General features: G+C 42.6%; 1 protein-coding gene across 4 annotated transcripts; it reads left to right on the top strand.

Moving 5' to 3' along the window:
• The first annotated feature begins 124 nt into the window (after positions 1–124).
• LOC6598182 (solute carrier family 41 member 1) lies at positions 125–27,918 on the top strand. Of its 4 annotated transcripts, none has more exons than XM_026990350.1 (9): positions 125–389; positions 2,214–2,304; positions 24,596–24,873; positions 25,806–26,130; positions 26,204–26,350; positions 26,430–26,577; positions 27,051–27,256; positions 27,325–27,473; positions 27,556–27,918. In XM_026990350.1, the coding sequence occupies exons 1-9, from the start codon at positions 327–329 to the stop codon at positions 27,760–27,762; spliced, it is 1,614 nt and encodes a 537-aa protein (XP_026846151.1). In that variant the 5' UTR covers positions 125–326; the 3' UTR covers positions 27,763–27,918. The 4 variants fall into 4 exon arrangements, with proteins under 4 accessions (XP_026846151.1, XP_026846149.1, XP_026846153.1 ...); XM_026990348.1 differs by having other exon boundaries at positions 24,518–24,873; XM_026990352.1 differs by lacking the exons at positions 125–389; positions 2,214–2,304 and adding an exon at positions 22,196–22,832.

Raw genomic sequence — 27,918 nt, 5'->3', positions numbered from 1 at the left:
GCTTTCATTAAAACTACTGTTACTATTAGAGGAAATTTACTTATATACATATTTTGAACACAAATATAACCAAAATATTTACTATCGATGTGTGCGGAGTCTATCGATACCGGAACATGTGTGCTAGGCCATCACCGAAAGCGCCAGGCTGCTGTGCATGCTGGGAGGGGAGAACAAGAAGAGCCGCCTCCTGTGGTTTTTGTTGTTGCCTGTGCCGCGTCTGCTGCAGAATGGGGTGGAAAATGCCGTCGCCGCATAGCCGTTGTTGTCTGCGCTTTTCTTTGGTTGTTGTTGCCCCGCTGGCCTCAGTTTGAAATTGCAAGTCAATGAAGCCAGGAGTAAACTTCAAGTTCGCGCTGTTACCGCGACTAAAGTTGTCTGGAAAAGATGTGAGTGTGTGTTGTTTTTGTTTTTTTTTTCAATTGTTAAATGTTGACTACTTCGTTTTGGTTATCTTGTAAGTGTGTGTCACTCCTACTTCTGTTTTTGTTCCGTTTGTTTCGACTTCTCTCGGTGTTTCATCATTCATCTGTGTACGCCCACCCACACCATTCCCCACCAGCGGCAATACCTTGCTGTTTTTCTCCCCCTGCATTTCGTCAAAACATAACCACAAATGTAACAAACAAAAGACGAAACAGTCATCAGAATGCAAAATAAAATCCCTCATAACCGACTACAACACGTGTGTGCGCCGTACGTCACGGAAAATCAAAGAAAACCATCTGATCCCTGCGGGAGAAAAGTTACGTTTGATTATGAAATTCAAACAATGGAATTGTGCAGTTATTTCCCCATCTACTCGTACATATCGTGCTCCTGCTCCCTTTGGCTGGGAGCTGACGCTGGTGGGGTAAAAATCAATAGGAGAGACAAAGCACGTGTTGTCTTTCCCCCGGAGTGAGTGCTTTGGTGAATCGATTAACTGTTTATCTAAGTTTATTGAACGCATGCAAAACATGGTCCCTCTCTCTCTCTCTCTCTCTCTCTTCAGGCCATCAGGGCATTCCCCCCTCTCTATTTTTTTCAATCGAACTCTTCTGTTCCTTTTCCATTTCTGGAGTTTCCACCCACTTACATATGTATGTATGTAAATACATTCATATGCATACATGTATATAATGTGCGTATGTTTTTGAGTATTTCTTTCATCTTCATCTTTATCAAGGTTTCGTGGTCAATGTCATGGCCACCAAGGAACCCCTGGGCTTGTGTTATGAAACTACACACATGCATACATACATATGTACATATTTTCTATAAGCAGAATGATTAAATCGAATGACTGAATTGGCATCTCCTTATCAATATCGGTCGGGAATTGCGGTTTCTCTTATACAACGATTAAAACTATCCTTCAAAAAAGTTATCTTATCGGAGTATAGCGCAACTCTGACAAGTACCCTCTCTTCGTCTTCTCCCTACCCCGACATGTCTTTCAGGCGCGACTTAACGCCAGCGTCGCGCTTATTTGATAACAATTTCCTTCTGCTCTGCTCTTTTGGTTCACACGTTGTTGCTGCTGTTGCGATTGTTTTGTTTGCCGGTCAGTCAGCAACAAAGATCTCTCGCTCTCGGTTTGTCAGTTGCCTTCGATCATTCGCGTTTCTGCCGAGGGAGAGAAAGGTAAAACATAAAAACATCGAAAGGCAAAGGCAAAGAACAATCGTAAAGGGGGTGGAAGACGGGAAAAATAACTCTTTTTTTTTTGCCAAATGTTAATTGTGAATGTGTGTGTGTGCGTGCGAGTTGCGTGGCGGCGCTGTCGAACCGGTTATTTTGCACTGTTATCTTTTGAAGTGGCCTACAGTGGCGGGCCAGTACATTATCCAGATTTAAGAACTTTAAATATTTGGTGTATTCTTTTGAGAATCTTTCACAAGAGAAGGTTACAGTGAATGGTGTTCAGTTGGAAGCACTTACTGTACTGGGTCTACTTTTCTGACCGCGACCGTAGACATTCGGAATCCGTTAATACAGTGGCGTGTCAGAAAATTGTGCGACCAAAAGAATTGGCAGTGCTGCCACGAGTGTATTTGTAGTGCTTTGATTTGATTTGAAATTTGTTCTTACTTTTTGTTTGCCTCGACATTTACCTTATGTACATATGTATCTTTCTTTTGGTTCTTTTCTTTTCACATACAAATCGAATACATTATACAAAACGCCCACCTACGCCACGCCCCCACACCCACTTGTTGTTGTTGTCGTAGTATTGGGACCGTGGCAACATGAAGCCGATTGACAGCCCTCCGAACAGTGGCGGCAAGAATAATGAGTCCAGATTGCGCCGCAGGCCTATACGTAAGCTATTTTTGTCACACTATCCCCACTCTACATATTACGTGTTACCATCCACACCCCCCTACCCCCCAGCACCTTGCCACGTAACTTTACCCCAACACCTCCCACCTAATCTCTCTTCTCTCTCCTGGCATTTTGTTCTTTGGTTGCTAATTTTAGTATTTAAATATAAACTAAGGCAGGGATTTGGGGCTTACTAATCCAATTTGAATCCATTAACACTAACCACCAATGGTGGGGGCCCCAACCATTTTAATCCGCATACCGTCCGGCTGTCTGTCTGATTTATGCAAATCCAGTCGCTGTTCTGTTTTTGAAGATATAACCAGGAACATCTCTTCGATTTTTTGTATTCTTTTTGATTTATTTAAGTTGCCTGTGTGTGTGTGTGTGTGTGTGTTTGTCGCTGTGTGACATCTTTTATTGCTGTTCCCATAATTTGCTGCACGCTATTTATAAGAAAACCGTGAAATGCATTTCGCATGCACTTTACATGCGCCATTAAAAAGTACCAACACTGCAATCCACTCGACTCCACTCGAGTTGTGCGGCAATTAATTTAATGTTAATTATTAATTTTGTTTATTTTTCTCAATACCAATTACATTATGCTTTGTTGTTGTCTTGTCTCTTTTTTTATGCTTGGCTTGAATGTGTGACCATGAAAATCAAAGTTTAAGGCCAGCGGCAAAGTGCAAGCAGTGCATGCACTGCACTGCTTAACCCACATAGTTGTTGTTGTTGTTGCTGCTGCTGCTGCATTTGTTTATTTTGTGTAAACAACTGCCATTGCACTTTCATTGCCATTGCCGCCTGCCAGGCTATTTTGTTGTTGTTGTTAACGGTTCCGCCGCTATGCTCAGCTGTTTGTCAGGGTTGAACTGCTGCCACTTGATAATCGTTTAATCGATAGCTTAGAGATGGACAAAAAATCACCCACAAGGTGACAGTCCCGCACAGTCCTGCATTATCCATCGCATAAGTTACACCCTTTACACGATTGGCATTAAACCTATCGTTTTTTTTTGGGAGAAAATGGGTTCTAAAACCATATACTATGGTATCTTATTTCAATGGTTATATTTCAAGATATTGCGAAAAGTAAGTATTGTAGGAAAGTAGAAACCGATTTGCCAATTGTGTGAATGGCAAAATCCATCGTTGGTAAAATATCGTTCTTTAATTGAATGACTTAACCTAGTAACATTTAACTGCAATTTAAATGTATTTTCATTGCCATTGTCGGGTATTCACCTAGCCTCAATAATCAGTCGATTACCCCCACCCCTAGCCCTTCATTGCAGCCATGCAAGGCAACGCCGCATAACGGTCAAGCGGTCGGCACCTGCGGATGGGCATACCTGTTACACGGAGAGTACAGCGACATGTATGGGGATCATTTTCTATCGCTCTTCTTGGGGAGATTATATTTATCTAAGGTTCCGACAAGATACGATAGCTGCCGTTGGAATTATCAGTTGAACATAAAAACCAACCGTTTTAAAAAAGTTTGTAGGTATTCATGCGTTATAGCAACATCTGATGACTACACGGGACGACTTCCAGAAGAACTTCCCGGAGCTTTACATACAGTCTTATTAAGTGCTCCCTCTCTAGAAGCTCAAGGGCTTACACGCGTACCCAATTGGGTGGGCTTTGAGGGTGAGCTTTCTAACTGGAATTCGGAGGCTGCCCTGACTCTGGCTTTGGCTGTTGCTGCTGCTTGTTATGACGTCAGTCAGCAAGGGGATTGTGGTAAAGAGTAATGCAAATATTGGTATTAACACCTCATCTTACGCTAGAGATGACAGACGACGTCATTTGTGCCCTGGAAATTAAGATAGTCCCGTAAATTGAGTAATTAATTTTGATCCCATTAAACGAAAATGCCAAAACACCGATTAATGATGCCGCTGATCTGCCGGATTTCCAAAGGGACTAACCTGGAATAGGCAGTAAATGTGAAATAATATCCGTAGATCGCCCACTATTTGTAGTGCCTACGAAACACATTTGTGTAAATAGCGCTCGATCAAATAGTGTCTGGTATTCTGGTATCTGGTACCAAAAAGAAACTGTCGCCCAACCCAGCCGCAACTTCAGTCGTTATTCAGAATCGGAGCAAGGGACATAGCGAAAAAAAATTGAAGAAAAATAAAATAATAAATTCTTGGGTCCACGTTGGAAACCCCCTAACATTTTTTTTTTGTCATGGATGGTCTGCTGGGCGGTACAGGACGGGGTCATGGCAGACACTATTGCGGCTATGCCCGCCTCATAAACACCTGCGATGACGAGAGCAGCGATGGGGCAGGTATGTTTGTTCTCTACTTTGTATTCCTTACTTTGATTACAAAAACGAGACGGAGAGAGACAGGGAGAAAGAGAGGCACCAGTGATCACAGAACTGCGGGGAACAAATAAAATATAAATGTGTGAAAGTAATGTTTTCTTAAATAATTGCTGGTAATTGGAATGTTAATACCCCTAATCGAATGACTCAACGACACGAACGGATCGACCAGTTAGAGTACGTTTCGCTAGATACAACTGCTGATGCGACTACTTTCCTCCTAAAGTGTTCTTGAAATTTTAATCCCCATACTCGAGTCGAGAATTTTGATTCGGTCGCTTAAATGCTAGCCAAAAGGTCTGGCTACGCGAATGAAAAGTGATGTTCCACGCTCACGCGTGTATGGAAATAAAAAACAGCTGTTTTACTCTTTACCAAGTATTTTATAAGTTGTTTTTCGGTGATTGGATCTATTGCACTGTCCGAAAAAATGAAATGAGTAATAATTCAGAGACCACAATTTTCTGTTCTGCGAATCAACAATATTTGCTTCTTTTCACCAATATTCCAAATATGGAAAATGTATACCAAAAAATAAAATCATGCACACTACATGTATTTTGTTCTTGCTTTCGTGGAACCAAGCCTCCGTCCCAGTCTCAAATTGAGCATTAATGGGCGCCTCGTTTTCGAAATTTTCGATTGTGCTTCTGGGGTTCCCAAAAAGCAACCCCTTCAGTGCTCATACAGCTTTAGTTTGATTATTCTATGAACACCCCACATGTTTTCCACCTAGAAACCATCATTAAATTTATTTCGAATATGTCCCAATATCTTGGAAAAGGTTTATAGTCCACGACGACAGCTAATCGTTCACTCAACCGATTTGATTGTCAGTAATATGGAGTGTCTGGCTCGAGAGTTCCTACGCTAATCAAACCATTGCATCGCCATCCAAAATTGTTGACACTGCCATTTGGTGGCTTTATCTTATTTATGATCCCGTTTTCATTGTTTCCTTGGCTGGTCGTAGGATTCTATCGTCTCTCCGTGGAATCGAGTTATCAGCGACCGAATGACAGACCCCGAATTCATCAAAAATCTTCATCATCAGCTAATGTCGTACTACAGCTCAGAGCGGATTGTAAAATAATTAGGCACCGTCTTTGCTGAAACGGAATTCGTTTGAATTGTTTGTTATTCTCGGCTGTTGGTGTAGGTTTCCCTATAATATTCGTATTAAAAGGCCCCGATAAGAAATATTCCCAGATAATATCGTCACATCGTATGGCTCGAAACTTCTGTCGTAGATTGTCCTCCCGTCCATGAGTCAGTTTTGTTTTTGGTTGCAATTTTTCATTCGGTCAACATGAAAAATAAAGATTATGTGGTAAACAATATATAAACTCTTCCTCGCGGATTGCCTTACTCAATTAATGGAATCACTCCACGATCATTATCAGATGCCAATACCACTATCTCAACCCATAAAATAATACAACAAAGAAAAGGAGAGAATTTTGAAAATCTATTAGGACTATAATTGAATTTATGACATGCCACCCCACAGAAGCGGAAATGGGAATTAATTAATCATGGTCCTACAATTGGTAGCAGGAATGGTCTATTTTATATTCCCAAAAGTGTAGAATAATGTTTAATAGTAGATTAATCTGGTCTCTGGTTTTGTATAAATTATGGGCCAGTTCTTTATAGATATGGAATCTGCGGAATCATTAGTTACATTCTATTATATTATCATCTATCGTATATCTTGAGAGCTTTCACCTCTGCCAATAAATCTCTAAAACTATATAGTATAATAAATTAATGGAAAATGTCGGGAGAGGAAGAGCTTTCATAATGATAAGTAATGATGGGTGGAACAAAGTTCTTTATCTTTTTTTCTGTACAGCAATCAAATCGAAAGGCCTCAAAAAAATGATATATGTACCCTTTCTAATTTGGTCCCTTTAAAGATCTTTCCCCATCTTAAAGCTCCATTGAATGGGATATGCCATAAGAAACAGTCATATTTATTATCTAAAATTGATGTTCTTCAAACCGGTGAAAAATTCCCGTAAACTCCCTAAAAACTAAAAAAACCCTTTTAGTCATACTTTAATTAAAGAAAAACCTTTTGGGAACTTCCCGAGGCTCTTCATCTCGTATCTTTTGGGGAAATTCTCACTGATACCAGAGCCGCCCATCCCTCAATCGTTGGGCGGAAAGAGTGACGAACGGCACGAGTGTGTAATTCCAATGAAAAGTTCCGATCAAACCATCAACGAGCAGCACTTGACGGTTGCGCCTGTAATGCTCATGCGGAAGGGGAGTGTGTGATAGTGTAATGTAATGATAATGATAATGAAGTGAACTAATAAAAGACAGTGGCGCTAACTTGTTAATCGACACGTCCGCCAATTGTTTGGGGCAGCCAAGGTCAGGGGCAAGGCAAAACACTCAAATACCGAAACACCCAAACGCACATCCAAATGCCAAACAAAATAATATTACATAAACGAAACCCCACAGCCCCCACAAATGAAATGCGTATCTGTATCTGTATCTGCCATTGGGCCTGCCCCTTACATACTAATCAGGGCAAATGACGCGTGTCGTTGGCTGTCGACTCTTCAAAGGCCCAAATCGAAACCACAAGAAACCGTCGACAGTTGAGTGATGATTAAAACATGATGATAAAGTGCACAAATAATAAAAATATCAACTGAATGGCAGCCCCCGAAATGCACTCGACGTGATGGGAATCGCATTCGAACGGTCTGGGTTCTGTGCTGCGTTGATTCCTGATGGTTCTCATTCGGATTCGGGACTTGTGGCCGGTGGCTGGTGATTCGAGGATTCCGGGTTCACTGGGATACAATTTTTTTCCACTACACAAAAATTCCTAATGAAATGAAAGAATTTTGACAAAGGAACCTGCGATAAGATACCCTCTTGTGGTTCACTAAATCGGTGTAAATAGTAGACACGACTCAAGGTTTTGGCCATGCCCCAATCCGAGCGATCGAACAAGTGACCAGCGACCACTCGATCAGCTCTCGGTTTTTGGTACTTCACATCAAGATCAAGTTTGTGTCTGCCAGCTACGTGACAACTGATAATGGGGAAAAGGAATTGAAAATGAAATCGCGATCGCAATTGAATCAGATTGGGGGCATAGGAAACGCGACGAGAACTAGAACTGGATGAGGCGATCCCTCGATCCGGTTAACCATTTGACGTAGTTTGTACACTCGAAAAGAAGTTGATTTGCTATCACAAAGATGTCGAATGGCGAGGAACCGAAAGGAAATAATTTAACAAAATTATGCCTATATTAATCCTTCTAATAAAAGGTTTAAAAAGGCTATAAAACTAAGAAAAATATAAGAATAATACAATACAAATTTAAGCAGGAGGAAAATCAAATCAAATACCAAATAATCCACTTGATTCGCTGCACAAATTGCCCATAAGCAACACAGTTTTGGGACTCTTTCTATATAGAAAGATGTGGCAAAAGAGTATCCTCAGTGTCGTTTTCCAACAGCGAATGAGTGTATCTCAAGTGGGACAGAAAAAAAAAACAGAAAAAGGAGCCACAGGAGGCTTCTGACTTTCTGATTTCGATTCCAAATTTTGCGTCAATGAAATGGTACTTATGTGTGAGATCCGATAACCATTATCTCGCTGGTGGCCAGTGGCTAGTGCCCTTTCCATTTCCAGTGCCCACTTGGGTCCAAAACAATCAGAAATAAAAATATATGATTCATTTGTTGGACCTAGAGCCACCGTGGTCATGTGGGGCCATAGCACCGGATTCTTGGTAAAGCGTCCCTAGAGAATTGATACTGATGGCATTATCTATAAGAGATATGCGGGTATGTCTGTACCAGAGTCAAAGTAGGTTTTGCTCTTGTACGGAGACTGTAAGTCGACCACAAGTCGATTAAATTGTCAATTCCATGCCGATATCTGATATCTGATTTTGTGTCATCAATAAATAAACAATCTGCTGGCAGAATTTTCAATAAATTGACACCCGAAACAAAAAAAAAAGAGCCCAAGCGAATCTCTGGGAAGAAAAAGTTCCCCGCAATCAAATGAAATACTTCCCCAATGTGTTGTCCTGAAGCCGGTGCTCTTTTGTCACATCCACGGATATTCCAGACATCGGCCGTATTTGGGGGAATATTGAATGCTCGTATTCCCCCATTAATGGGTCTTCACCGTGCGATGCGATGACGCATTCGTTGCCGTCAAACAATTCCCTGCTTCTCTGTGCTTGCACACGAATCTATCTATGTATCTTTGTATCTCCCAACTGAGATATACACGTTTTATTCTGATAATTTCAGTTGTTATTTCTCTTCTCTTTTTTGGGGGGGAGTGGGGGTGGGAGAAACGGCAATAATAACGTAATCGTTCATGGGGCAAAATATGCAATTAATATGCACATCTTGTGCTAAGATAAGATTGCTGGAACACCCACACACACACAGCCCCACCATTGATGTATTCGGTATTCCCTGGAGGGTGCCTTAATTTTGATGAAATAAGCTACCTCCGATCTCTCAAATAGCTTTTGTTATTGATCTGCATCCACAATTAGGATCTGAAATAATACCTCGGAACCATTAGGACAAATTCATCAAGTGAATGCACAAATTTCCCATAAACGAACGGACACATTTTGCCATTGAAGCAGGGATGTTCTTCCATGAAATACCAATCGAATGACTCTACGATCGTTCTTCTGGAAAAACTAAACACATTTCCAAAATGGAACCACTACGACATATATGGTTATATGGTTCTCAGCTGCTATGAACTTTCCTTGGAAGGGTATACCAACATTCGAGTGGTTTTCATGTACATACATGCATATTTTTCCCCATGCCAGCTGTCAATAGAGTGTGTTGAGCGAAGTGTTGCAATAAATATACCTAAAAATCCAATTAAACCTCATTACTCATGTATAATTGAAGGGGAGGGATGGGATGGAAGGGCCGGTCCGGGCAGGGGCGTAGGGAAAACCTGGGACACTCATTGGCGTAATAATTCATGTTGCAATTTTCCAGCTGCTAATTTTTGTTTCAATCGCGTGCACAAAACAAAAAACAAAAAACAGAAACAGAATCAAGTTCAAGTTCAAATTCTCTCTGTCGCAATATATTTTGCATGGCTGATGGTGGCTGGAAAGGGGGCAAGTGGGGCTGTTGGGCTGTTGGGCGGGTGGCATGTGGCAGAGGAGGAGCTAGAGGAGCAGGTGGGAAGCGTCCACCAATTTAGTCGAAGCGATTGATGAAACAACCCAATCGTTGGCGATCAACAAGCGCGACAGTTGATCCCAATTACCGGGTATCTATCCCGCCAGCAATTTGATTGAACGAACGCCCGATCCGCCTCCAGTTCGGCCCCCTCCCTCCCTTTATTTCAAGCAGTTCCTCAATTGTCATTTGATACAGTAAAACCAATTTCATTTCAGTAATTTACTCAAAAAAAAAGACCCCCCCCCTCCAACGACACCAACGATATACCTGCACCCAGTCGCAACGCCACTGATCCCCCCACCCCCCACACCCACCTCCACAGCAGACAACAATAAACCGTTGTATCTGCGATAAGCGGTAAATGTATCTTTTGTCATTTCATTTTGTATTTATTTTATTCCGTTGTGGCTTTTATTGTCTCTGGCTATTTGTTCTGCCGCGATCGATATGTACTCAGAATACTTCCCTGTTCCCAAGCCCAAGCCCCCGAGGAAGCAACTGTACTTGAGAGAAAGACTCTGCTCTGCTCTGACAGTTTTCTGGAACTCCCCGTGGTGGGACTTTTTGAACCATTTCATTCTTTTGTTTTATTGCATCTGAAACAGAAGGGAATCCAATGCCGCCGTCTGGTTTATCCAAAACCCCCCCAAGACTATGTTCCATAATGGGATTTACACTCCGACTACGGGTCTTTGCAAAAATATCAAGTGAAAGGAAAAAGTTTGCCAAGTTTTTTGTAATTTGAAGTAGAACTTTAATGTATTCTATCCATTCGATTCCATTTCATTCATGAGATGCACGTACTGTGTGTATCGTAAATCACTGCTGCTTAAATCGTGACAGGTTTTTATTGGACTTTCAAAGTATTTCATTTTTATAGTTGTCGTAGGTCATTATGTAACCAGAACCGTTGAAGGGCCTAGCCATGCAATGATTGGCCCGGAATGTAAGGGGTATCCCTCCTATAATCTATACATTTCTTTTCGATACAGGGATGTACAAGAAGATCTGAGAATAAGTCAAAAACCCTTACAGCGAGCGCATCATGCACACGCAATAAATCTTGTTTTTGCAATTCTCGGGCATTCTCTTTTACAGCACTCGCTTGTGCGTCTCGAACCGCTGAAAATCGTTGACCAATTAACGTGGTAATTGTTTCCCCAACCCCACAATAAAATCAATCCCAACCAGAGCAAATAAACACTGGGATTCGCCGTCGTTTTTCTATTTCTGATATTCATCATCTTACACCTTGTTTATATTTGGGCTTATAATCAAGAGCGTTGGCTGTGCTCCATTCATTAATCCATTGAGACATCTACTACGTATCTTTGGGCGCTTCACAACATCCTGAAGCCCGTCAAAATAAAAAATTCAATTCTCAATTCGAAACGAGGGGAGCTGAAAATCTTAATTAAAGCCCCCGCGGGTGCCCAGATGTTTGATGAATATTTCTTCTTTTTAAATTTTGTTTTTTATTTTTTGTGTGTGGACTCTCTCGCCTGGGTTTTGGACGCACATTTCATCCGGGTGTGGGAAACCAGTTTCTGTTTCTGTGCGGTTCCACAAAAAAAAAAAAAGCCAAAACCAAATAAAATCAAGTACAAACGTTGGCTAGTCCCACACACACACACTCACGGAACGGGCAAGCACAATTGTTGGCTGTGGCGTATTCGCATACAAAGGCCCCCCCCAAAACTGACGTTGGATGCCATGCCCACCACTCCCCGAAGAGGTGGCTCAGAGCATAGAGCATCGCGAGTGTGCGTCATATTCGAGCCAAAGTTTAAAATACTTTCCATGTTCGTGTTGGACTCTCCGCAGGTGGATTACTCCCGGGTCCCACGGGTCAATGGTTGTCACGATTGGGAATCGAAAATATATACAAAAAATAAACATTTATAAAAATAGAAATTGGACTTGGGCAAACTCCATTACCCAACTGGATATTTGCTAAATTTGTAGAAATCTTTGGGAGAAGATCTGGAGAATATTGAATAGTTTCTAGCGTATCTTTAGGATCATTAAAACTAACAATTAAAGGACAAAATGGACAAATAAGATTACACTACAGCTGTGCTCAGTGATTAGGCTTCTATTTAGAGATAATTATATATTTATTTTCATCGACACATCAGGCTAACTGTCACTGATGGAAAAGTTTACTAAACGAAAATCGTAAATCTTATCATATGTGTACGAGCTCCGGAAATCTGGAAAAAATCTAAACCTTTCGTTCTGTACATCCCCGGGGAGTGTTACGGAAGATTATCCGAAATGTTTGTGTGGAAAAAGTGTGGGTAGTAGCCATAACTCGTGTCGTTACGGCGCTTTACCGAATAACCCGATCGTGCCCCCAGTACGTTCATTATTCCCCCACTGAGCAGATCGTTCCTGGTACGAGGAAAGCGCATTCGAGTAAAATGTAAGATTTATGGATGGGGAAATATTTGGGGCAGCTGTCCACCAAAAAGAGTTAACATCGTACGGCTCGTAGCCGAATCGCATGCAATTCTAACGATCACGCGGCGACATCACTCATACGGGGCGGGCAATTAATGAACGGTTAATGAGCCACCTAACTGTCGAAAACTGATTGTCCATTCGCACGAGCCCCGCGCACACGAAGAACGGACGGACCGAAGTTGCTCAGCTCTCGGTCTTCGGTCGTATGTCGTGCAATCTTCGGTCGCTTTTCAAAGCACAGCGGCAGGCAGCAGTCAAGCTGCTGCGCTGATTTCTCTTCTGCTTTTTGCGGCTCTCTTCTGCCGGAAGCTAAGGGCCATCTGTTGCTGTTCCCTCGATTCTCTCTTTTGGTTTGTGTCTCTCTTGCGTCTGTGCCTGATCCACGTGGGTAGATTTGCTGCAGCGGCTCTGGTTCCTTATCTTCTCCAAGTTGCATTTATGGAAAGGTAGGGAATGGAGTGACCATTTTTGCTAAGACTTGAGCGAACAGCGAAGTATCCAAAGTGCTGTATTGTATACAGAGTATTGCACGCATCACCATTAGTGCTCTATGTAGGGATTTACATATGTTCTATGTTACATACATATGTGCATACATACTTCAGAGTGTGCAGTTTATGGGATCCTATCAGAAGGACTCTATCTAATATTTAAATAGGTATATGCTCATATTTGTTTATTTCTATATTTATACACTGTAGGGCTATACACATAACTGAACCTACAGATGCATTATACATACTTGCATTTTTGATAGAGGAACTATTTTTGTTATATTAATATTTTATATATTTGTAAATTTCCAAAAATGTCCATCCGTTTTAGTATATATTCCAGAAAAGTTTATCGAATGCCTCACCTATCATGAATACACCTTGTTTCTAACGGTCAATGTAGAGAGGCTCTGCAGCAGCTGTTTCTTGATCTACTCTGATGTTCGTGTGTCTTGTTGTTGCATTTCCCCTTTGGACTCGCTCACTCTCTCTCTTTCCTTCTCTCTTTGTTGTGATATCTTCTGCCGTGAGCCTCTGCTCAGTTTAACGGTCAACGTAACGCCAACAGTGACGCTGGCGCTTGTAATCTGCTGCCCGCTTTGCCTTAGTTGTTTTTGTGATTTCATTCATTTCTGGCTCTGCCGCTGCCTCTGTCGGCGCCTGATAACAAGTCGGAGAGCGCGTCAAAATGCTCACCTGCTCTGCTCGCGGCTGAGAGCAGGTCGCTTATCAAATGGCTTATTGATTCGGGCCAGATTCGGGCGTCAGAGCATCGTCGCCGACATCATCATCGGTCGTCGGAGGCATCCGAGGCATCGATATCGAAGCTTACGACGACGAGTCCGTCGCTGCTGCTGCCTTACCTGTCGGAGCCCCGAGGCTGTCTCTGCCGTCTCTGCCTCTGCCGCTGGCACTGGCGTTGCCGACGCTAAATGGAAACGCTTTGACGCGTTATAATAACAAGTGTTTGCCGTCTTTGGACATTCAGTGTGCGATATCCCGGCGGTGCAGACTACTACGTTCGCCGCACACGGACAAAGCTTATATAGAGAAAAATCCGAAAAAAATACCCAAAAACCCAAGCCCCAAGCAAGAACTTTTCGCGGAGAACAACACTCCTTCTCCAACACTCCTGAAACAAAAAGTGCAGCAAGAAACAGACACCTTTTAGGGCCCCGAAACCCTTTTGCATTTCGAATGAAAAAAATTGTGTTTTTTTTTTTTTAATGGTTGTTGTTGGTGATAAATCAAACAAATTATTGTAATATAACTAAGTTATAGTCAAAATATCGCGTCAAAAGTCTCGATTTGCGCGCGCGCGTCCTGTACAAAAGTTACCTGAAAAGTTAAAAGAAAACCCAAACCCAAACCCAAACCAGGGAAAAGGAAACCCTATCCAGTGAATCCAAACAATCCGAATAGTTGATGAAGTAAGCACAGAAGTAAGAAGAGAAAGGCTAAAACGCGGAAATCAATGGAATCTAGACACATATTAAATATAGAATACCTAACTAATTCTACCAGTCTGTCTGCCAATCGTTGGATTGGATCGATTTGCAATTATGACCATTGAAAGTGGGCAGAATATCTGTTTCCTAGCCTCATATTTCTAGTTTTGTGTCTTTTCTCTCTCCATCTCTCTCTCTCTCTCTCTCTCTCCATGGCGGTTAACAAGTTTTGGTTTTTGGCAATACATATGTATTGACTACCTACTCTTCTTTCCCCCACCGCCCCCCTCACACTCTCCTCAGGCCTTTGCTTGGATTTCTTCTTTTTTATGTGGGTTTTCATATCCTCTTAAAAGATATCTCCCAAGACAGGATTCGCTTTGTTCTTTAAAGTTTTCAAGGTCTTTCTTTATGTTTTTAGGGACGGGTCTTTTTAGAACTGTATTCCTACTCTCTTTAAGGTTTTTGTATGCCCTTGTCCTAGAATTCTATTCTAAATGTAAATCTTCAGGAATCTTCCTCGAAGAGCTCGTAATATTTTAGTCGATAAAGCTGAATCGGTGGGTGAACCGAAGACCTCTCTCAACACATTTTCACACAGATATTCCATTATCAAAACGAATTCAAGTCATAAATCAAGTCTAAAACAATTTTCTTGTTCATTAATGGGGAGCCTTAAAATATAAATCACTTAAAAACACACACACATACACAACGTGTATATGTATGTATGTAGAAACCCTCAATTATGCACAAGCAAATAAATATATAATGCAACCTTAACGGACGGACAGTGAAAAAAAATGCGAAACAAATCGAACGGCAGCGAACCGATGTGAATTGGGAGCCCAGAAAACGCTCTTAATTTATTCATAGTTAATAATAATACAACAAAAAACAAAGAAAAATACAATATTTATAGTTGTTGCCCGGGGCCCCCGAAAAGAAAACACCAGCAACAGCAACAGAAACAGAAACAACAAAGGGCCGGCCCCAAGACAAAAACAAAAACAAAACAAAAGAAACAAATATTATTAATAATAATAATAATTAATTTATGTTTGCTGGTATTTCGTTTTCACGGCCAAATTGCATTTTTTTAAGTTTGGTTTTGTCTATGCCTGTGTTTTCTGTGTCTTTTATGTGTCCCCACTCCACCCCCCACCGATAGGGTCCCTTGAAAGTGTTGCGCATGCGGCTGAAATGCATGTTTGCCTGCCCCAAAGAGGTGCTGAATCGTTTGCAATTTTCCTCCCCCATTATATAAAGATACATACTAGATGTGATCGAGCTGGAAGGGGGGCCTGGGCGGGGGGCGGGGGGCGGAGAGACCAACTGCTGCGTGTCGTTAATGGGTTTCGCTCGTAGACTTGCCATTCACCGACTTTCAGCGAGGGATAAGACGGCCAGCGGCTAGAGTCTCTAGTCACCGGGTAACTGTTGCCAAGGCCAGCCATCATCTATGGGTCACACAAGGCTGAAACCTTTATCACGGTAGTCGGTGGCGGAAGAATTTATGCCCCAAAAGTGGTTTTCCCAGACTCTTGGCTGATCTCTAAATTGGATCGAGAGTGGCAAAAAGAAAGTCTTAACTTAAATTAAAACCTAAAATATTATTAGAAGTAAAACAAGAATTCAATTTAAATAGTTTGAGACATTCAGGATTCCGAAGATATATGTTTATTTCGAGATTATTTCTGATTCCGATGAGCCTTGCTCGTACAGGGATCCCCCCCGTGAAACGCAAAGAACATCTGTCTGATGACAAACCCTAGCTACAATGAACTTGGGAGAGTTTATCAGTGGCTGAAGAAATGCCACGATCGATCGATCGATCCGATTGCAAATGCAACTCGTACGCGTGGAGTACTTAGGGTATTTCGACAAACGTTTGCCTAGATTTGCATGCCATTAATGAGATCATAAGTGAGTCAGTTCATCCACCCACCAGTGTGGCTAGTGTTTCGTATCCGAGAATATTCACCCACCTGTTGCCTTTTTGGTGTTTAGGCTTGATTGAGATGTTGTTTTTTGGTGCACCGATTGATGCCAAGTTGAATGACATTTACATTTGAGACAGTTTTCGGTTAGCATGTCTCAGTTCCAGTTTTCAATTCGAGAGAAATATATATATATTTATACACAAAAATCAGAAACAGAAACAGAAACAGTAACAAATTTTGAAACCAGAATAAAAGTGATTAATTTTTGGGCCTGCAAATTGTCTGGCCAAACAAACACTTTTGTGTTTGTTTCACCTTTGGGCTGTGGAGGACAAATCATCCAAGTCCCACTCCATAAGCAAACAATTTTTGAATAAATAATTGCCCCTCTTCTCGGTTGATTGAGAACCGAATTCGATTTCACCTGCGTCATGCATTAAAATCCAAAAAAAAAAAAACAACACAGGCCCGATTCCAAAGAAAGATCTTTGCGTATAAAATATATAATATGTATGGGTAGGTATTATGTTTCAATTGAAAAAGAAATGGGAAATGTGACATCAATTTGTTGGTTTTGTAGACCCCTTGCAAAGCTGTTCACGTGAACGATTGTGATAGCTGAAATGAATGTGTAATAACTGTCTATCTGTAGCTGTATCTGTATCTGTAGCTGTATCTGTATCTGCTTTTGTATCAGATATTACGCGGCCATGTGGGTCACACGTGAGATGCGTTGGAGCCCCCATTTCTTATTCTTTGAAAATAGCCAAAGGACTGTTGTCCTTCGTGCCACATTTCGATTCTCTGGCTGTCATTCGTGGCCTTCCCACACATGTACACCAAGGTCAAGGTCCAGAAACAATGCAAAAATGCAAAATAAAAGTCCTATTAAAAATGCATCGAGAATAAGATAGGAAGGGCGTTTAAAGAGCACAAAACGCTTCTAATGAACCCTGGGAACTGTTGAATCAAACACCATATGTGTATCTGAATATCTGAATAAACACTCGCACACACATACATACACACACACATATGTATGTATGTATGGATCTGTGGTGGTCTGTGGGCCTCCACGAGTCGCCAGACTCTCGGCAACAGCGACTGTTTTAATCACAATAAATAGGAATTAGAATTAGAATTAGCTTGCCGGGGCATCATCGCACAGTTAGCGCACGTTTTCCAAATTAACTCGGGACAGCTGCCACTGCCACCGCCACCGCCACCGCCTGGCTTTCTTGGGTTAAATACTTAAAAATGCTGTATGCGGGGTACATAAAAAGCAACGCATTCTTGCGTTTCGTCTCAATTTTACGTGTACTACATATTTCATTGCCGGTCTTGTTAATTTTATCATCCATCGATTTTGAGGGGGGGTCCGGTGCCTAATCTAATCGAAGAGCGCGTCCAGGGACTCAAGCAAAGTAATTAAATGCCAACCGAGAACTGATTTATTATCAGATGGAATATAGATTGATCAACTTTAGATTTTGCCCACCACAGCACAGCCATCATCGTCGTCGTCATCGTTCCCGATGCGAATCCGAATCAAAATCCAAAGATTGTCAGCAGATTATTTTGTTTATGGTTTCGTTTTGATAGCAGATTGTTTTCCCTCTGGCCGCCCGCCCCCTGTCTTTTCTTCCAGTCAAGATCAAGATTTCAGGAAAGGTCAGCAAGGCAAAATAGATACTTGGGAATTAATGCCACGAGTAGATATTATAATATCTGGCACATCTCTTACAACCTGCACGAGACTCAGTTCGTTTGCTACGAAGATTTTCTCTCACACACATTTTTACTGGTTCTTTTCCCAAGAAGTTCTTAATTTCACTTCCTTTGGAACTAGTTCATATTTGTACATAAATGGAGTCGGGACTTTTCTGTAAATAAAATATTTAATAAACGGATTGGAACTTGGATTAGTTCAATCCTGAACTAGTTCCGCTCATAGCTCATTAACGAGTAAATACCGTTGCGGGCACAAAATTTCCCATAAGTGCGTGACTCTAGAATCAGTTCACATTCAAGGACCCTCTAGCTCCAGAACTAGTTCACTGGAACTAGTTCAGTTCATAGATCATTTTAGCCAAAAAAAATAGCAACTGCCGCATACATCAAAGTGCATGGCATGCCTCGCCTCGTGTCGCCCCCCCCCCCCCCCCCCCCCGAACTGGTTCCGTAAACCTGCTCTTGGCATTTTGTAAATTTCCATACCGTCGCGCGACGTTCCGAACGGAACGGAATGGAACGAACGAACCGAACTGGAATTTCGCAGACAAATCGTCTGCCCAGACGACAGACAACTGAAAAGCAGAGAGACAGAAAAAAAATATAAAAATAATACCGATGGGGCTGTGGCTCGAAAAACGCAATCCAAACCAAAAAACAACAACAACGAAAAAAATGAAACTTTTGGCATTTAAGTGAATGAAGCTGCAGGCAAGAGGCTTATAAAATAATGCCCGAAACAAATCAATTAGCTGCGGCCCCTCTTTTCCGATAAGCCTCCCGATGACCATAAACAAATTGTGTGTTGGAAAAGACAGAGACGGAAATAGCTGAAAGACTGTAAGACTGAAAGGCGGGCAGAAAGGTAAAGATTGACTTTTGTCGATTGCCGATTGTGTCGTTTGTCGTTTGTCGTTTGTCGTCGTCTACGGCGGCATCTGATCCACTAATCAAGGTGCATTTATATGCCCAGCGGATCCGATGGCGACAATTACAACCTGATTGAGAGAGCCGACAGGTAGAGCGAGATAGAGAGAGAGAGACACATAGGTTCCGCATACGAATGGTTGGGGGGAATTTCAATTTAGTTCCAAAAAACAAATGCACTTGCCCAATCAACTCCCCAGCCACAGGTTTTTGTTTCTGTTTGACTTTGAACTTGAAAATCGGTACTGCTGCCTCCGGGCTGTAAATCGAGCCCCGGCTTGGCAACCGCTGCGTATACGTAACATACGGCTGCATACAAGATTTCTTTTCTCTCTGATTAGCTTATTTCTGATCACCTGCTGGTGCTGCTGGTGCAGTTGATTGGATAGACCTTATCGGGCAGCAGGGTCTGCGATTTGTGCAACAAGCGGTCACGTTTTTCCTGCCACTCGGCTTCGGTTTTGGTTTCGGTTTCGTTTCTTTGTTACAAGACACTTCCTGGTAGATAGATAGCAGCACTCGTGAGTGGCAAGGAATGCGAGCAGAGCGTGTGCCAAAGGGATTATCTATTCGAATGGGATCCGATCACATGACCTACCCCTAGCTCTTGGGACTGAAAACTTCGCGACCAGTTCGCACCTCTCGCACCTTATTACTCCCGAATGAATCACAAAGGGCGGACAACGGACGGTTTGTCAGCTCAACTATTGGATTCGCCAATGAAATGGAATGTGTATCTTCACTACCATTATATGGGTTTTCCATTATCTGGAATTTGCTGTTTACGGGCACTCGAATAAGTGTTGTTTCTACGTCGTTCAGGAAATCTTGAGCGATACTGATACGCGGATAGCAAATAGCATTTACCCCTCTCTCCTCTCCGCTCCTCTCCTTCCATAGTTTGGGATCGATACGTCGTTTTGTATGGATCGGAGCTCTCTCTGGGCCAAGTCTCAAGTAAATCCTTGCTCGAAGGCGGCACCGTGCCTGCTTCCGACCAATCAACCAGTAATCGGGGTCATTAATCGAGTAACAAGTGCCGATAAGATTCGAGACATTGTTTTATTGGAAAACTATTTTTATATTATTACTGCCGCTCGCTCTGGTGTTCTTTGTACTCGCTGTTTTCGGAAATGGATTAGTCAGGGATCCGTCTCGCTAGCTGGAGTTTCGTATCCTATAAATCGTCGCTTGATGGGTTGTAGATCGATTATTTATCGTTGAATACATTTCGGGGCTCTGCTCTGGCTCCAATATTCCTTTATTTGCTAGGGAAACTGCAAGCCGATTGTTATCGATAAATAATCGTGGGCAAAGTGTCAATTCCCTGATATATATTTCATTTACGGCCCTGCTGCCCATAGGTTTTTATGGCCACACTTTCAAGTGCATATAAAATTAGTATCTGGTCTCTCAGCTGTCGTTCTTGTATATTCGCCATTGACGCGTGACCTGGCTGTTATGATTTGCAGTGACATGATTTTGATTTGTGCTCGAAGGCTGCCCGTCCACGCGAAGCCGATAAGCCTTCCAAAGAAGAAAAAAGAACCGTTCGAGCCCTCGAGTTTCGAGTGGTCCCACACCGCAATTGACTGGCCGCCGATTGAGCGGCAATCATCATCGTTTTCATTGTCGGCCAAGTGGACAGGGACAGTTTATTGTGTCCGCGTGCTGTGTGTTGTCAGGCGATCCGGCGAGCTGGCGATCAAGCGTGCCAGCAAATTAAAATCTTATCGTTTTGGAAAAGTTGCGAAAAGTCCATAAACAAAAGTCTTCCACTTATCGCCCTGACTGTGACACCCGTAGACCATTTTCCAGAAATTGCATTTCGAATGGATTTGCAGTCCCTAAACTGAATTTGCCAATGGTTTGCCCTCCGGCCCTGCCCCTGCCGCTGCCTTGAAGCTAAAATGTGTTTTCAGCTCGCCCCAAAAGAAAGACACAACTCTTGTAGAAGCGACACACACAAAACAGGTCCTAAACAAGTGCTAAAAACCAGGCTGCAACTTGGCCGTGGGTCAGGGCACCCTCCTTTTCAGGGCTCTCTATGCGGAAGTGAAGTTGAACACACAACACAGATGTTCGGGCAGGTTAGGGACTGCAAAGCCTCGTATATGGCAATGGCAGTTTATTGCGGGGGATGCCACTTTCGATGAAAGGGAAAACTTTTAGCAGCCGATCTAACCTTATGCTGAATCATGCACACGACATGTAATTTGTTTCTACTTTGAAGCATTCGCTAGTGCGTCTGGAGTCGAAAAGATGTCTTAAGCCAAAGGCTGAACCAATGAATAAGCCTAGGGAATTCGGGAGCTGCCGAGCAAACCTTATGCTGAATCATGCACACGACATGTAATATGTTTATTTCCCAATTCTCATGGATTCTACCATGAATAAGCCTAGGAGACGCCAGAACCCGTTTAGCTTCGTCTATCCCGCAGGGACAGGGTGTACTTTCTCTAGTTGTTTTTTTTTTATTGATGATTTCCATTGATTTCCAGCCAGATTCTAGCCGTTCTAGAATCTATATGCCATAGATTATGAATATCATTTAACAAAATACCGAAATGTAACACGAATTCAAACCCTTGCAGCCATATCAACGGTCCGGTGACTAAGCTCAGCGACAGCCACAGCCTCAGTTCTTCTACCTCAACCTCTCTCCCCCTAGAACATCATCCCACCCCACAACCACGCACACATCGCCCTACCCCCCACCCCACACACACACGCACACACAAACACAAACGCACATCATAGACGAGGACACGACGAGACTGAGACCGAGACCGAGACGGAGACGGAGACGGAGACGAGAGCATACCCAAAACCCATAGCCACGAAAATGTAAACCGAAACGCCCGCGGAAATTCCCATTGGATTCTTTCAATTTTTATTCCAATTCGTAAATGTTCTTCAATCAACCTCAATCATTCCTCTTCAATCAGAGCGTACGTAAAGCAATATACAACAGCATTCCGAAAAATTCTAGTTTAATGAATGAAATTTAATAAATAAATTTAAATTATTTATTCAGAACCAAATCGTGTGATATTTCAACTACCATTTTTTTTTTTTGTGTTTAGTCATAGAAAACAATAAAAACGAAAAGCTCAAAAAAAAAAAAAAAAACAGAAAAAACCAAAAACAAAAATTATGCAAAACCGATAGATAGATAGATATTATATCTAAAAAATAAACAAAATATATATTATATTATATTTATTAAAGCACCCAAACACACACACACACACACCCACACACAGTTAGTTGATGATTTTTTTGTGCGTTTTTTCGAGCCAATTTTAGTCAAAAAAAAAAAAAAAAAAAAAAAAACAAACTAAACCGAAACCGAAACAGAATATTGCACGCTACAGAAGGAAAATACAAGACAGAACACACGCCACACGAGACACACGCCCCAAGACACACGAGACACGATACAAATGCTAAAATGTCGCTACCCAACGAACAGACAACCGAGCACCCATCATCCACAGCCACAGCCAGCACACCATCCACAGGCACATCAACACCATATACAACACCATCCACAACCACAAACACAACACCCAATGAGCTGAAACACCGACTGACGCCGCTCAATGTGCGACGCCTGTCCGGCTATGCCAATCCGCAAACGGTGGACGATGCAACGTTCGATCATGCAACGGGAGGAGCGGCAGCAGCGATCAATGATGATCCGCCACCCATCACAATCAACATGAATATGAACAACAACAACAATAATAATAATAATAGTAGCTACAGCAACAACAATAATAATACAAACAACAAAAACACAACAACAACAACAACAACGCCACCATCCGCATATGCCACACCACCAATATACCAACAACAATTGTCCACACTGACAGCAACCACGCCCCTAGATGTTGTGGCATCGGATGATAAATATAAATTGTTTACCATTTTCAATGGAAACGGTGAGTGGATCCCCCTCTCCCCCTCCCCCCCTGCCACTGCCCTGCCATCCTGCCACCAAAAAAACAAACAAAAAAATCCTTAAAGCGGGAGTCTCTCAAACCTCAAGTGCGGCGTCGTCTCGGATAGGTAGGACTCTTTCTTTTGGAGTTTTCGAGGGCTGGCTACACACACACACACACACCACAAAAAGCCAGGATCAAGGGATCCTTTTTCTTCCTTTCTCTACGTTTTTTTGCTTCTTATTTTTGCCCTCTCTTTCTCTCTATTTTAAGTTTATTCTCTCTCTATCTATCTTTGACTTTTTTTTTTTAACATTTTTATGCACAAATTTCAATGAATTTGTGGTAATACTTGCTGCAAACATATCGATTTTTTTAGCCATAAAAGTATTCAATTTGTACGACTACTAATCTTTTTTAATATAATTTTTAGATCATTGCATGTTGCTTCTCTTTCTTATTATATTTCTTCACATTTTGATAATATTTTTGGGTATTTTACGAGTATGCGTATGTGCTGGGAAAGGATCAGAAATGTGCTTCTTGGACTATATTTCACATAAATTAAATTAAATTAAATGATACATGTCACCGTGCTGCTTAAAGTTTCCAGAATTTGACAGAAAGACAGATAAATTGGAACATATGTATGTACTTTGTAGTAGAGCTCTCAGATAAATCTCAAAGGAAATCTTGTAGATCCCTTCCATCCGTTTGTCTGTCTATGGATTAAAATGGGCAAAGATGAGTATGTTTGGAGTAAACCCCTATCAGGCGCCTATCAGCGAAACTCAAGTCTAGAATTATGCACACGCAATGCATGCTGTTTTGTTTTTTTTTTTGTTGCCGATCTCTGGGAAACCCAAACAACTCGGTTAGTCAGCAAGATCCTCAATTGATTTATCAAGTTATTGCCGTGCAATAGTTTTTCTTGGCTATTTCGTAGTTTCATAATGGGTAATTAATGGGTAATCGAGTGGTCGGGGGGGTAAACCCGCCACACGTATCGCGTATCGCGTAGCGGCTTTCTTAATTGTTTATTTGTTGGTTGAAATGTTTAATTGTCGCTGTCTCGGACGAATGGCTGGCGAATTTGTTTATGGCCGAGCGATTTGTGGTTTATGGAACTCCGGATACAATATACGGGGGCACTCGGATTCAGACACTAAAAACACAAAAAGATTCTATTCAAAACGAGTTTCGAGCCCCGAGGCAGCAGCACAGAAGAGACTCGGAGACCACCAGCTGGTGGAGAAGAAGAGAGAAAAAAAAATATATTTAAAAAAAAAGAAAAACAGCAACAAACAAGAGAATATTCCACACACACACACACACACACACACACACATACAATGTACACATATCATTTATAGTGATGTTAATTAATTGCCTTGCTAATTGCATAATGCTGCTAAATTTAGATGCATGCCACACACACACACACGCACACACGGCACACACGGTCCGTGCATGAGACATGAGTGAGAGACCCAGCAACCATCCACCCACCCACCCACCCACCACACGCACTCGATCTTTGATCCCTTGCAACAACCCACACCCACCCCTCTGAAAATATCCCCAAAAATATTTATGTACTAACCCTGCATCTTGCCGTGCTCTCCCCTCTTTCTTTTTTCCCCTCTCTACCCCCCAAACCATACCCCGACCATGCTCGTAACCAGATCCCGACAATGAGAAGTTGTCGGGCCTACCACATTCGACAACTGGTTCACTAAGCTCAATCATCACGACGTCCATAGCATCCTCCGAACCGGATCCTGGTGCGGCGAGTGCTGGCGGCGGAGGTGCAGGAAGCGGCGGCGGCGGCGGTGGAGGCGGCCCCAATGGCGGCCCCCTGGTGGCAGCAGACGCGGCCAGCATCGCTGGCATCAATGGCAGTTCCGAGGAGAAGCTGGCACTCAACCGGCCGGGTATCAAGCAGGAGAAATGGACAACGATCCTGCTGCAGGTCTCCATACCGTTCTTCCTGGCCGGCATCGGAACCATCGGGGCTGGCATTGTGCTGGGAAAAGTCGAGGTAAGCCGCCAGATCGAGGGATACACATACATACATACATACATATATCTAGATAGATAAAACAAAGCAAAACAAAACGAAAAAACAGCCGATAAATCCCGGGAATTCTCGTGGTGTAACTGGCGATAAGAACTTCCCCACAAAAATCAAATAAAACACACGAAACACGAAAGGCGAAACGAAAACAAAAATTGCGGCAATTGTAAATTGTAAAAAAAAAATGTTAATTGCTTTGTTGAGGGGCCATTAAAAAAGATTTACACAAAGCCCAAGCCACAAAGAAAATTATAAATAACTAATAACAATCTTTTGCTTGTAGGTTTTTGTCTTTTTTTTGTTTTATCATGTGTGGGTGGGAATATTTCCACGACAAATTGAGAAAAATAGTTATTGAAGAACTTTTCAATCACATCAATTGTTTTCTTCAGAAAATACAAAGAATAAAAGTAAGACAAGGCAATCTTTGAACCCATACAGGACCGGATTTGTAGGTCTGCAGGCCCTGGGGCCCGTAATAAATGTAGTAAGTAATAACTAATATTCTGGAGTCCTCTCTGCCCTCAAGTCCGGCCCTGATTGTCTACTATTTTTATGTGGTAGAATATCATTTATCGCTGTCTGCGAATATATCAAGAAATTTGGATGGTGGAGTGTTTAATTAGCCTGCTAATTGATGGATGGGTTGGGATGGTAAAAGTTCTGGGCCAAACTGGCACCGAAGCCAGTTCCAGGCGGCCAATGCCCGAACAGAACTGAAAATGTTTGGAAATCGCCAGACTAGAGACAGACAGACAGACGGGCGAGATTTACACAGCCATAAAGATTGCCATATGTATCTTTGTGATATCTTAATTTATTGCAATATAAATAATATATGAATGTTTGCATTCTACCCTTCTCTCCACTCTCCTCTCTCCCCTCCTCCTCTTCAGAAATGGTATGTCTTTAAGAACGTGAGCGAGCTGTTTATCCTGGTGCCGGCGCTGTTGGGTCTGAAGGGAAATCTGGACATGTGCCTCGCGTCGCGCCTCTCGACGCAAGTGAATCTGGGGAATATGACGAGCCGGCAGAATGTGGTGCGAATGATTGTGGGGAATATAGCATTGGTGCAGGTCCAGGCCATCGTGGCCTCCTTTCTGGTGGCCATGTTCGCCGTGAGTGTGGGTGCGGCCATGACCGGAGAGTTCTACTTTGAGAATGTGATGCTGCTGACGGCCTCGGCCATGTTCACGGCCACCTCGTCGTGCTTTGTGTTGGGTAAGTGCATAGTGCATTGAAAAACGCCTAGAGAAACAGTCCCTCAAAGTAACTATCTATTTGTTTTCATCAGATTTCGTTTTGGTGGCTGTGATCCTGTTCTCGCAGAAGTACCAACTGAATCCGGACAACCTGGCCACACCGCTGGCCGCCTCCATCGGGGATGTGGTTTCCATAAGTCTGCTCTCGTTCATTGCCTCTCTGCTGTATGAGAACATAAGTGAGTGCCCCCCTGCTTTCCCCCCAAATCCCACTATATTCTATTCCATATTGATACTATTCCATTCTGTTCTGTTTAGAGACCCATCTGTGGATCACTTTCATTGTGGTCACCTGCTATCTGGTGCTGTTGCCCATGTGGGTGCTGATTGTGATGCGGAACGAGTACACGCGCCCGGTGCTGAAGAGCGGCTGGGTGCCAGTGCTGTCGGCTCTCTGCATAAGTGGGTAGGTTGATCGAGTGCCAAAGAGTCTCAAGAACCGAGAATTGAGGCCATGATAAGCACAAATCCCATGCCATACGAAATCGTCAGGTTTTGCTGACCATATTTAGATATCGGTCGATCGAGGCTTCATTTGTGCCAAATCATGTCCAGGCATACGCTTTACTAGCACGCCGTAGATTGTGTGTATTTATAAATCTGATAAATCTGTCGACGATGGTGACCATGTGAAATTTTTGCCCCTTGTTATGGGTGTCCCTGACTCGCATTTGGCAGCAGGTCAATTGCGGGATACACACACACACACAACATCGCACAAGCAGAAAATACTATAATTAGAATTAGAAGCAGAATTAGAATTCCAAATGTTCGAGTAATTATCCGCCATGACTTGGCAGGAACACAGACTTCAATTGCAAATTTGTAATCCCAAATCGAAATGGAATCACATCTAATTTTATCATTTGTATTTTGCAGACTGGGTGGGCTCGTGTTGGATGCTGCCGTGGAGGTATTCGATGGCTTTGTGGTCTTTCAGCCGATCATCAATGGAATTGGCGGGAATCTGGTGTCGGTGCAGGCCAGCAAGATATCCACAATGCTGCATCAGAGCTCAATTATTGGCATTATACCACCGCACACAAAGATCTGGGAGTGGCCCTGGAAGGCGTTGTTCAAAGGAGGTGAGTGCCCGGCGGTGGTCAGGATTCCAGCCGAATGCGAATAATAATAATTTGTTATCTGCTTGCAGTTCCCTACGCAAAGACGGCAAGGATACTCATTGCCATGTCCATACCGGGCAACATACTGTTTATCTTTACGGCTGACTACCTAAATATGCACGCCTCGACGGTGTCCTGGGTTTTTGTGGTCTCCTATCTGTTGGCCAGTTTTATTCAGGTGAGGAATCCCCCGAAAACAGAACGGGCAGAATGTATGTACGTATGTGTTGTGGCTAAACTGTGACTCCGTGTTTCCACAGGTAACGCTGCTGCTGTACATTGCCCACATCATTGTGCACGCGATGTGGAAGTGGAAGATCGATCCGGACAATTCGGCCATACCCTATCTGACGGCGCTGGGCGATCTGCTGGGCAGCAGTCTGTTGGCCGTCGCGTGGATCTTTACCATGTCCGTGGGAATGCAGTATGGATCTGGGGTGGAGAATGCACTGAATGCACCCAACTAGAAGGGGATCTTTCCCTCTAAACTCTAAACTAATGCAATAGAAGCCACAGAAAAACGAAAAGAAAGCAGCCGCAACTCGATATAAAGAACTGTTATGTACCTAAAGTGAAAAAGAAACATAGAAATCCTAGAAATTGTATGTATAGACCTTTCCCCC

Source organism: Drosophila persimilis, unplaced genomic scaffold (assembly GCF_003286085.1).
Source record: "Drosophila persimilis strain 14011-0111.01,24,50 unplaced genomic scaffold, DperRS2 tig00000579-arrow-pilon, whole genome shotgun sequence".
NCBI lineage: Eukaryota > Metazoa > Arthropoda > Insecta > Diptera > Drosophilidae > Drosophila > Drosophila persimilis.
Note: the sequence above shows the minus strand (reverse complement) of the source record. Positions and strands in the feature narration are given on the sequence as shown.